Genomic DNA, 12,141 nt, shown 5'->3' on the forward strand with positions numbered 1-12,141 from the left:
GCCCCCAAGAAATAAATGCCAGGGGTGCCACCTGGGCACACCCATGTCTATGTCCTTGCCTTCTGCTCTTCTGTCAGCCCAGGAGATTGGGCGGCCACCGGTGCTCCGGGAGCCCGTGTTGAGTGTGTGGGGGCCGCGCCGTCCTGTCCACCTCCACCCTCTTTTGACTCCTTAGAGCCACAGTCCATAGTTCAGCCCCATCTTTCTGGGCTCCCTCCCATCAGCTCAAGCCTCTGCCTCTTTGGGAAAACTATCTCCCTGCAACTGCAGCTGGAAGGAGAGGCCTGTTCTCCCTGATAGCCACATCCTTACCCACTGCGTGCACCTCGACCCACATCCAGGCTCACTCCGGACCCTGCCCCTGCCTGGTTGACCAGTGGCTCCATTGCTAAGTGCAACATCCTATGGGCACTTGCTCCTTCGATCCTACCTGACTGGGTTCTCTGTAGCCCTTGGCACTCTCCCTCCCTTCCCCAAAGACCCCATCTCCTGGGCTGCAGCAGCTCTCCAGCCCCTCCTGGTGGATTTGTCACTTGGCCAGTGCTCCTCAGGGTCTGGCCTTGGCTCCTCCTGTCACACCCGATGCTTCCGTTGCCAGCTCCTGCATCCCACCCACAACCTTCTCCCTAGGATGCTTGAGGCCCTGCAGAGCCAACAGGTCTCACAGTTAACTCCCTCCTCTCTCTTCTCCTGGTCCTGGTAGCTGGGACAAGAGTGGGTGGCGGTGCCCCCTCCAGGGCAGCCCTTCAGTCCTGTCCTTCTTGCCCTGCAGTGATTTCTTTCCTCCACTTTATCCCCTCCTTGAAGGAGGCACCAGCCCTGGGTTTCCCTATTGAGAGTCTCGCCTGCTCCTGCTGTTCTCCAGCAGCCAGTGGCCAGCACTGAGCCGGTGATTCTTGTGGGTGAGGATCCGGAATTGCTCGGATTATGCCCGACACCTGCCGATAATGTGCCTCTCTCAGCCCAAGTCCACATGCTTCCCCTGGGGCCCCTTGAGGCCATCTGTGAGCTGGCTCTAGCTCCCCGCCCACTCAGCCAGATAGGACCGAGTGCCGCTCCCTCACCACCAGCCCGACCTCCCCAGGCTGCTCCCAGCAGCCTCCAGCCCTCCAATCAGCCCCTGCCCTGTCACAGTCTGGTCACCCGCTCTCTGGTGTGTCACTTTCCCCAGGCGTTTTGTGAGGTCTTGGCTTACCGCTGTATCCCAGGGCCTGGCAGGGACAGGCAGGTTATAGAAGCTAGGATGGGGCAAGTCGGCCCAGATCTGTCTGGCCTCCCACCAAGAGGTTTAACCCTTAAGACTCCCTTACAGCTGCAGCCTTACAGGACGGCAGAGCTGCTGTGGAGGAAGGTGGACGTTAACAGGCCCCAAATAAGCTGATGAATAGGACCCCTTTCAGTGTCTGCCTGCAAACAAGGTCAGGAGGGGGACAATGGGGTAGAGGAAAATCCAGCATCACCACTAAAGGACTTACATTTTGCAGAATCGACTGGGCACGGTGACTCACGCCTGTAATCCCAGCACTTTGGGAGACCAAGGTGGAAGGATTGCTTGAGTCCAGGAGTTCTAGACCAGCCAGGGCAACAGAGCAAGACCTCGTTTCTACTGAAATGCGGGGCCGGGGGGAATTAGCAGGGCATGGTGATGAGCGCCTGTAGTCCCAGCTACCTGGGGGGCTGAGGTGGGAGGATTGCTTGAGCCTGGAAGGTCGAGGCTGCAGTGAGCCCTAACCATGCCACTGCACCCCAGCCTGGGTGAAAGGGTCTCAAAAAGTTAATACATTTTGTAAAGTAGAAATATTGTTCTACTCGTCATGTTTTCAAATAAGATGAATTTCACAGAGGGGAGAAAAGAAGGGAAGAATTAGGGGGAAGAAGTAATCAGGAGCTGGGGGCATGTGAAGCTGTCTTCACTAAACTGTGGCTGGGGGCGCTGTAAGGTTCACACCGATGGGGTATTGACCCATTATTGCCCCACCCTACAGATGCGGAAGCTGAGGCTGAGTAACTAGATCAGCACTGGAGACGTAGGTCTGTCCTCAGGGTCCAGCATCAGGGAGGAAGGCACAGAGGCAAGGGGTGCACGTGTGTGTGGCTGAAGGCCTGGAAGGAAGGGTGTGGTGTGCGTGTGTGTGTGTGTACGCACATGTGTGTGGCTGTAGGCCTGGAAGAAAGGGTGTGTGAATGCATGTGTGTACGCGCATGTGTGTGGCTGTAGGCCTGGAGGAGGGGTGTGTGTGTGTGTGTGTGTGTGTGTGTGTGTGTGGCTGAGGGTCTGGAAAGGTGTGTGTGTGTGCATGTCTGTGGCCAAAGGCCTGAAGGGATAGAAGGGAGCATTACCTGTCTTCCATCATGTGGTCTTCAGCAGGTAGAGGTTCTGGGAAGCCACAGGTCAGGCAACAGCCATCTTGGCCAAAGCCTGGCGTGATGGGGCTGACAGGTCCTCAGGTCACACCGGCCCCGGGGAAGGACAAGTTCTGGGACAGGTTTCCCTGGAGTAAAATGCCCCAGTGCCTGTGCCTCTGCCACCACCCAAAGGCCTGGCTAAATCGGGAGAACAACTTCCCGGTCCACACTAGCTGCAGGCCCCAGAGCCTCCATTTCCACTTGAGAGACTCAGCAAGATTTTTAGGGTTGGATGGCGAAGTTTCTGACACAAATTAGGCAGCTAGTACCTGGGAATCCCAGTAAGTCCCTGAAAACAAAGGAAGTAACCTCTCATTTGTAATAAATGAGGACACGGGCACCAGGTCAACATAGGGAGACAGAAAAGACCCTGGTGGACGAGGTGGGTGGTCATCCATCCAGGCTCTATCTCAAGGTGAGGCGTGAGGGTCTCACCTAGGACGAGGGTCCAGCCACCGGGCCTCCACCATCCAGAGGGAGAGACTTGCTGGCTCTGCAGAGTAGCCAGGCTGTGGCAGGCAACAATCAGGGTGCTGCTCGGTCTTGCTGGCAAGGCCCACCTGCAGCCTGAACCCTCCATCTGCAGAGTTCAGCTGGAGCCTCTCGTTGATTCCACACAGCCTGTTGGCTTTCACTCGCATTCCCAGATGGCTCCAGAGACATGAGCGCCTGCAGTCCAGGGATGGTATCCAACCACGGCCAGGCTCTGCTCACTCAGTGTGGACTGGCTGGGGTGCCAGGTCCTCCTCAGTCACAGGAGAGCTTTCATCGGCCTGAGTCAGTCACCATTGTGCCTTCAGAGGTGGCCAGGTCCTTGGCATGGCTGCAAGCTTCTGCTGTGACTCTACAGATCAGTCCCCAGGCCTTCTGGATGCAGACTGCCCCGTGTTAGGAAAATGTCACTTGCCAACCCTTAGAAATAGGAGAATTCGCATCGAAAATCCAGGATTTTCAGCTTGGCGAGGTGGCTCACCCCTGTAATCTCAGCATTTTGGGAGGTCAAGGCGAGAAGATCACTTGAGCCCAGGAGTTTGAGACCAGCCTGGGCAACCTAGGGAGACCCTGTCTCTACAAAAAATTAAAAAATTAGCCGGGCATGGTGGTAATACCTGCAGTCCCAGACACTTGGGAGGCTGAGGCAAACAGATCGCTTGGGCCCAAGAGGTCAAAGCTGCCATGAGCCATGACTGCACAACCGCACTCCAGCCTTGGCGATGGGGTGAGACCCTATCTCAAAAAACTAAGACAAACAAAAATACACATTAAAAAAAAAAAAAAAGTCGAGGCTTCTCAGGTTCTGTTGTCTGAAGGTGTAGGTGCAGAGGAACTGGGGTCTTGAGAGGCTGCCATGTGGGGCGGGACTTCATCTGTCCCTTGGCCCAGCCCCCTGGAATACCCCCAGACCCAAGCCTCGGGGTGTCTGCAGCCACTGCCTTAGACAACAGGACCTGAGCCAGTGTTCTAAGTCTCTCGGTGTTCATGTGTCTGAAGCTTTGTCCCAGGGAAGCCTTAGGTTCTCCTATGCCAAGACCTTGCCGCAGGGCCAAGCTAGGGCAGGGCCAAGCTAGGGCAGGGCCGGGGCTTCCTTCTGCACCCCTTTCCCTGACCCCTTTCCACGCCCAGGGCCGGCCTCTTCCCCAGCTTTGGGGCCTGTCAGAGGGGCAGCCCACCACTGGCAGATGAGCTTGGCAAGTTGCTGAACCCTCATTTGAAACTGGGGACAGCCCCCATCCTACCCCGCACAGAGGGCGGAGCTAGGGCTACCTGGAAAACAGGCAGGTGAGGCGGGCAGCCAGTGGGGGTCTGACAGATGCCTGCTCCACACTGGGCAAGGCTCAAGCCCCCACGGCTCAGGGTTCTGGCCTACTTTGGGCCATCAGACGCCTCGCTGCTGACCTCTCAGGGCTGGCTCACTGTGCACAATGGTTGTCACAAGGGGTTTCTTGCCACTGTCCCTCCTAATTAGCCGGAGGCAAGAGTCAGAACAGCCCCCACCCCACCTTCTCACAGGAGCCCAATGGGCAGGTGTGGCACTGGCGCCAGCTCGTGGGCAGAGTTTGCTGGTGGCCTTCCTCACAATGCCACCCATACCATTTCCCTACTGGAGTTCTCAGCTCAGCCGGGGCAGAAAGACGCGCCAGGTGCACGTGGCCTTGAGCCATGCCCTGTGGGGTAAAGGCATGGAGGGGCCATCAAGGCCAGGCTGGGAAACTTGAGCAGCTCCCGGACTAACCCTCACCACCGGGGAGGGGCTGGCCTTAACCACCTTTCTCTGCCTCCTCGCTGCAAAACCAGCTTTGCAGCAATGAGCTTCAAAGGGCTGAGTGATGCTGAGTACGGGTGGGGAAGGACAGGTGGTGCCAGTCTCTTACTCCTGGGCACTGGACTTCAAGGGTGTTGAATCCGTAACTTCTTCCCTCTCCCAAGTTGTCCACGTGCTGTGCAGGCACCATGCTGTGAACCCCCAGATCCAGTCATTGACAGCTGGCAGCCTGTAGGGGGTCAGTGACCCCTTGGAGCTGATGGGAGGGGGCCTCCCTTTGGAACCTGCAGTTTTGCTCACAGACCATTCATGGCCTCCAGCTCCCAGGCCTCACTCAGTTAAAGGCTGCGAAAGGCAAGTCACCAGAAGATGCACAGGCACCCATCTCCCCCAACGGCAAGACGCAGGGATGGGGGAGTCTGTCCTTAACTGTTCTCACGCAGAAAACCAATGTCCCGAAGGCTTTAGGGAGTAGGCCATAAAGAACGACCACTCCAATGCCTGTGCTTCACACAGCACTCAACAGCCCTCGAGTTAGTCACTGTAACTCCCGAGGTGGGGAATGTTTTGTTAGAACTGCATACCCGGTAAAGAAGACATCAGCCACATGTGCAAATTAGAATAAAATTAAAATTCAACCCCCTCTGCCACTTCAGCCACATCTCAAGTGCTTTATAGCCACAGGTGGCCAGAAGCTCCACTGTGACAAAGTTCTGGTGAACACGACTGGGTGAGAACAGGGTGGTAGCAAGGCTGGCCGGAAACACTACCCATTACTCCCTCACACAAAAGCCTTAGGGATGTAGTCCAATGGGGTTGGCAAGGCCTGGTTGTTATCTTGACTCCCCTCCTTCCCAGGGGACCTACCTACACCACTAGGAGGTAGTGACTCAGCTATCTCATCTGAAGCTCTCTTGGCCCAAGAGGCCCTTATAGCAAGCCATGATGACAGTTCATTTCCTGCAATCCAGGGTTGGTAAACCTACAAAAGGGGTTTTTAAAAACGAAGCTTTGTGGGACAGCCTCGCCACTCAATTGTTGTCTAGGGCTGTGTTCATGCTATGTTGGCAGAGCTGAGGGTCCCAACAGAGACCATCACACAATACCTACTCTCTGGCCTTTTACAGAAAGTTTACCAACCCTGACCCTAGCATAAGCCCAAACCACAAGAGAGATGTCTTACTCACACACCTCGCCTTAGTAATTCAAGGAATCTTCAGGTGCTATGGCTTTGAGACGGAGTCTCCCTCACGCTGTCACCCAGGCTGGAGTGCAGTGGCACAGTCTTGGCTCACTACAACCTCTGCCTCCTGGGTTCAAGTGATTCTCTGGCCTCAGCCTCCAGAGTAGCTGGGACTGCAGGTCTCTGCCACCAAGCCCAGCTAATTTTTGTTTTCAGTAGAGAGAAGGTTTCACCATACTGGCCAAGCCGGTCTTGAACTCCTGACCTCAAGTGATCCACCCATCTCAAGCCTCCCAAAGTGCTGGGATTACAGGTGTGAGCCACCGCATCTGGCCCAGGTGCTATAGGTTTTAGCCCATTTGCTTTAACTGTGAAGGTGGTTTCAGAGTTGAGACTTTAAACTACTCACAGTTTCCATCCCTGGCACCATAAACATTTGCCTCACAGCAAATGAGGGACGTTATGTATGACGCCAAATGTCCTTGCCGTCTCGTGAAAGAGAAGCTGGGTTAGGGCCTCCATCAGGAAGCGATGGTGTCTAGACGCGGCTTCTCGCCACTGTCACGGCACCCACGTTGCAGGGGACTCTGCCAGGTCCCATAGTGTCTCCCTTGGGCTTTGCTCGAAGCGTGAGCCACCGTGCCTGGCTGCTCTTCTCATTTTGAAACAAGACTGCTTCAGCTCGCTGCTCTTGTGTGTGAGGGCGCGGGAAGGGCCACTGTCACAGCAGGCCCTCGCCGTCACGCAGTGGTTTTCAGGGCTCCCCGCTGTGAAGACTCCGAATGCTGTCAACAGATGGCATCCACACCCCACAGAGGGAGAGGACACAATAATCCCAGGGGTTACAGTGAGGCCGGAGAAGGGGAGTTCATTTTTCTTTAAAATTCAGCTTGTTTCCCCAAAACTAGTTTAACAAACTCAAACTCCTGACACTGTAACTGCGAGTGAGTGGAAAAGGGAACGCGGCACACGACGGAAACATTACAACACGTTCTTTGGAAAAAGAGTCATTTAATATCTTAAGGGAGAGTAGGAACTTTCAGTTACCTAAGACTACAGCCAACCCCCAGCCCAGAACAAAAAAAAGACACCTTAATGTTCGTTCAAACACAAACCCACAGCGAACGGCTCTCGCACCCCTGCTCTAACTCCTCTTTCTGGGGGAGGAAGGACGGAAGGGCCAGGTCCCCGGGGACCCTCACTCCCTGCTTTCTATCACACGGGTCACAAGGCAGCTCTCAGAGCAGAAGGCACACACACTGCAGTGGAAGTTGAGAAAGGAAGTCACTCCAAGGTACACACTGGCCCAGAGACCAGGAAACCGTGCCACGGAGCTGGAAGGCAAGGCCGATGGGACGGTGCGAGGACCACGCCCACGACAGCGCCTGCCGCCCCAAGGGGCCTCGTGACACATCAGGTCACATCTCCAGTCACCTTATTTGTACACAGTTCTCTCCTGGAAAACCTTTTATTTCTTAAGAGTAAATGTGACTAGTTAGAGGCAAAAAAAAAAAAAAAAAAAAAAGAAGAAACAAAAACAAGAGACCCTGCCCCCGCAAAACAGAGTTAGAAGGAAAAGTCCATCTCAGTAAAACCTTGTTACAAATGCCAAGGTTTCCCAGGCCTGTTTCCAGGGAGAGTAGAAATCTTCCTCCACTTCCACGTCACTCACTGAATTGTAATTTTTATAGAAAATTTTATTCAACATACAACATTTTCCAGCAAAAAGGCAATATACAGGAAGAGTTGGTGTACACTGCTCCCACAGAAACAACCCAAAAAATACCGGAAAAGGATGAAAAATAAGAGTGATTTGCTGATTCTATTTTACTGCACTCAAAACTAGACACGCAGCTGGCATTAGCTCCAAAATAAAAAGAAACGGCGCTGGGACCGAAATAAAACTACACACAATGAATATCAACATCAGTGAAATTCACTTGCAGACTCACCCAACAAAAAGGAACCTCCTCCCAGTGGCAAATTGTACATGTTCATTCATTAAATATACAATTTCATTTTTCCTTTTTTTTTTTCATTTTTAACTTTTTTACAAAGTCGACAGCTTACTAACCACTAGTGAGCATGCCCTCTTGCTAAAAGGCTTTCTTGTTGTCTGTTCCACTTTACCGAAATTCTGTTTATAATTCTTTCACCTGCTCGTATGAACTGTTGAGATCGTAAGTCTGCCAAGGCAGCAGAGTAAACCTTAATTGAATTTAACAATGTTCTCGATTTAATAAAAAGACCCCCACAATGTCTGTTCGGACTGTATTCAGTGCATCCACTTTGCAAAGGGGCTGCAGACAGTAGTGGCTGACGAGGTGAGACGAGTTTATTAAAAAGCCCCCAGGCAGCTGGAGGAGGAGAACCCGAGGAAGGGCTGACAATGCACACAATGAAGGGAAGAGCGCTATTTATTAGGTTGTGAGTTTCTCTGTTTTGCCTTTACAGATGCACAAAAGGTCATTGAAAGTATAACTGAAGGAAATAGGTCAGACGAGCCTAAACACAAGACTTTCTAGCTGCAGGGCTGGTGCACGGGACCCCAGGAAGGCAGCCGAGCCACTTGTGCCCACTAGGGACAGCCCAGAGACCTTGAGCCAGGGACCCCCGATCCACTAACCTCTTCTCCCCCATTGCGATGACAGTTGCCTTGCACTGTGGTTACCATAAAATAACTCTCATTGGCATCCAAGCTTTATAAAAACACCTTCATTTTGCTCAAAAAGGGCAGTCAATAGATACAGAGAAGCCAAACTGAACAGCCTCAATAAAATAAAATTAACACCAGCAGCGAATCCTCTTGCTGAAGACTTCGGCTAGAGGGCACGTGCACCAAAGTTCTAGGCTGTTAAGGGGCCACCCACACACCGTCCTCGCCTTGAACACACCAGCTTGGAAATCAGTTATGGATTTTAATGGCCTTTTCAAGGTAAGTGTAGCGACTCCTCTTTGGGGCTTTGTTGAAGTGGTCGAGCCCTAGCCAAGGCCGAGGATGAGACATATTACCTGGTGGGGATGAAGAAAAGCAAGTGAGGCCACAGAGCAGCCCTGGAACCCCTCAGCGGGGTGGTGGCCAGTGAGGCATGCATCCCCGTGGCTCCCCAAGGGTAAGTTCGCAGGGAAGCCAGGACCTGAGCTGCACACCCACCTGGAGCTAAGGAGGCCCACACCCTGACTGCACCTCAGACCCACTGCCCTCACAACCCTGAGTCTCAATCACCCTGCACACACGTCCAAGCTTCTCTCCTTGAAGAACTCACAGGTTACAAAGGATGTAAGGATCTGTTAAGAACTCGGAGGTTACGGAATGCTATTGCTCCTGGTTCCACAGGTCGCCCAGTGGAGAGAGAAGAGCTGGCACTTGACCCTGGGGCTGCCCCTCCCAGCCCCAGACCACTTGTTTCTTAGTGTGAAACCCACACCATCCCCCAGGGGGAGAACCCTTACCGGGCTGTGGCTCAAAGTCTTTCAAATTTACTTCATACTCGTCTTCATTTATGTACTGGTGTCGGCCCATCATTACAATTGCAAATTTAAACTAAAAGAAAAAAAATTAAAACTCCTCCGTTATTTCTGTATATCAGCAAAACTCACATCTCTGGCAAAAAAGCCTAGGCCGCTATGCTAGGCAAGGCTTGAGCCTGTGGCCCGCCAAGCCCCCAGGAGGCCCCAGCTGCACACCTTCTCAAACTCCTTCTCCTGGATGTCCAGTAGGCTCTGGATTCGCTTCATCACTTCTCGAAAATGCTCGCCCTGGAATGGCAAAGGACACGTGCTCACACAGGCAGTCCCAGCACCCCCAGGCCACACCACGTGGCAGCTGCCAAAACCAACGCCCAACCCCAGCAGGAGCGCAGATTCGGCAACAGCGGCCACTCAAATGCTCCAGGTTTTGATGCGAGCCACACGGCCAACAACATCATACCTGGTGTATCCTCAGCAAAAACGGGATTCCGAACGTTCCGAAGACCTCTTTGTGGAAATGCGCCACTGTGACAAGCATCTCATTCTCTTTGTCTATGTCCACCTGGTCCAAAGGGATTTCCTGGGGACACGGACGACAGACAGAGTTCTGTAAGTGCAAGTGACGTGGTCAAAGTGTCCACATCTCAATTCTCACACTACTCTAATCCGGAGGGTAATGCCTGTTTTTGCTAAAAAATGCCACACCTAGATCCAGCCAGAGTGATGGGCACTCATGGGAGTCTCAGCCAGAAGATACCCAAGTTTCTTCCCCCTCCCCCAAAAAACTGAATTTTAAGAGGCCGAATACTGTATTACCCCAGTTCCTGTGGAAATGTCAACAGCTCTAAATTCAAGTGATCCACAGTTTCTGTCTGGATTGCGTTGGTAACCCAAACTGAGGACTAATTTCTGTGCAAGAACACTGTAGGTCCACTCATGGAATCATATACCTCGATTACTGGTACAAAAACACAGACCAAGCTACTTGTACAACTTGCTGTGATATTTAAATATGCAGCAGATGGGGCTCATGAATTCTCTTTGGTGCCAACAGTGTCAGGGACAGATACCTCTATTCGAAACGTCCGGCTCGTTGCAGGAGATAAACATTCTAATAGTTCATCTTCTTGATGAACACCAATGATTTTGTAGCTTACAATTTCTAGCAGCCTGAACAGAGAGGAAAAAAAAAAATAGGACAAAATGAAGTATATATATTCACATAAAAATAAAATGGTTTTCTAGAAAGAAAGAAAGTTACCACGATATCCTTGTCTTTTTTTTTTTTTTTTTTTTTTTTTTTTTTGAGACAGTCTCACTCTGTCGCCCAGGCTGGAATGCAACGGGCATGGTCTCGGCTCACTGCAACCTCCGCCTCCCGGGTTCAAGTGATTCTTCCACCTCAGCCTCCCGAGTAGCTGGGACTACAGGTGCGTGCCACCACACCGGGCTGATTTTTGTATTTTTAGTAGAGACGGGGTTTCACCATGTTGGTTAGCCAGGATGGTCTCGAACTCCTGACCTCGTGATCTGCCCGCCTCGGCCTCCCAAAGTGCTGGGATTATAGGCGTGAGCCACCATGCCCCCAGCCTTTTTTTTTTTTTTTTTTTTAAGAGGATCTAAAATATCAGAAACAGAGACTAGGGGCAAGGCACGGAGAGGGGGTCCCCTCGAAGCATAAGATTAAAGGGCTCTGCTGGACAAAGTGGAAGTGGCCACATTTGGGCACAGAGATGTACAGACTGGGCCTCCAAAAGTTGTGTAAACCTCTCCCACAAGGAATTCACATTCAGCTGATTGAGGCGTTTTCCTCACTTACTCTTATTAGGTAACAGATTAGGGTCTCACTGGTTAATAATTGTTTTATTAAAACTAAAGAAAGTTTGGGAACCAAATGGCCCCAAAAGCCATTTGTCCTCCAAGCGACTACAGGGGAAAGTAGTGAGAATCATGCCCATCTCTCTGAAATAAACAATCAATTCAGGGGCTTCTTTCTACAGCCCAAATGTTGGCTAGATGGATCAGAAGTGACTCAATCTGTCAAATACAAAATCAGGAGTCACCCTTTCCAGTTTCAGTTCGTCATTCAAATGGAATCATATCCTTCCTCTGTTTGGCTTTTCTATGGGAATTGCGCCTTTTTACTACAGCTAATGTTATCAGAAGATACAAGGGGAAGGAGGAAAAACATGGCTTAATTGTGAAACACGCATAACCCTCTGCACCACACGGGCTTGAGGGTTACCCCTGAGACTTGAAAACCTGGAGCAACACTGGGTCTGTGTTGGGCTTCTGTGCAACTGTCTTTGCAATGGAGGCACACCCCACTGAGTCTGGGAATGATGCACATGGATCCCGGCTGGGTGATTTCCACCAACGCAACTGCAGAGGTCAGCGTTACTGCCACCCCTAAACTAACCATCCACAATTGGGCTCAAGAAATACTTGCCTAAGTTTCCCTGATGCTTTCTCCCCAAGCTCCACGGCCTTTTTACATTCTTCTAACAGGTCCCGGACACACCCATGCTTGTCTGGATATAGTGTTATTTCCTAAGTAATGAAAAGATAAAATAAGTGCTTTCAAGAAAGCATAAAAGGTCTGCTACCACAAAGGAAGAGAGGAGAAAGCTGCATCATTGTTCTCAACTGTCCCCAGCTGGCCCCCACGTTCTTGCTCTCATTCCCACCCCAACTCCCTCATCTGTAAATTCACTCACAGTGAGAACACTGGCCCTAATCTAGAACCAACCAAATACTAACAGGAGGTTAACAAAAGTAGCCTTGATGCAAAAAGCCTGTCATTTACAGAACACCTTCT

The 12,141-nt window shown here is 51.8% G+C and overlaps 1 protein-coding gene across 3 annotated transcripts in view; it reads right to left on the reverse strand.

Annotated features, from left to right (window-relative positions):
- Positions 1-7,528: 7,528 nt before the first annotated feature.
- Positions 7,529-12,141, reverse strand: part of USP7 (ubiquitin specific peptidase 7) — a 70,140-nt gene continuing 65,527 nt past the window's right edge. For all 3 annotated transcript variants that reach the window (XM_024233506.3, XM_054533446.2, XM_054533447.2), the window contains exons 26-31: positions 11,773-11,873; positions 10,394-10,493; positions 9,784-9,903; positions 9,540-9,611; positions 9,306-9,396; positions 7,529-8,864 (exon numbers count right to left, since the gene is read on the reverse strand). In XM_024233506.3, coding sequence (XP_024089274.1) covers positions 8,758-8,864; positions 9,306-9,396; positions 9,540-9,611; positions 9,784-9,903; positions 10,394-10,493; positions 11,773-11,873 — 591 coding nt within the window. In that variant the 3' untranslated portion in view covers positions 7,529-8,757. The remainder of the gene's footprint in view (positions 8,865-9,305; positions 9,397-9,539; positions 9,612-9,783; positions 9,904-10,393; positions 10,494-11,772; positions 11,874-12,141) is intronic.

Source organism: Pongo abelii, chromosome 18, assembly GCF_028885655.2.
Source record: "Pongo abelii isolate AG06213 chromosome 18, NHGRI_mPonAbe1-v2.0_pri, whole genome shotgun sequence".
NCBI classification, from domain to species: Eukaryota; Metazoa; Chordata; class Mammalia; order Primates; family Hominidae; genus Pongo; species Pongo abelii.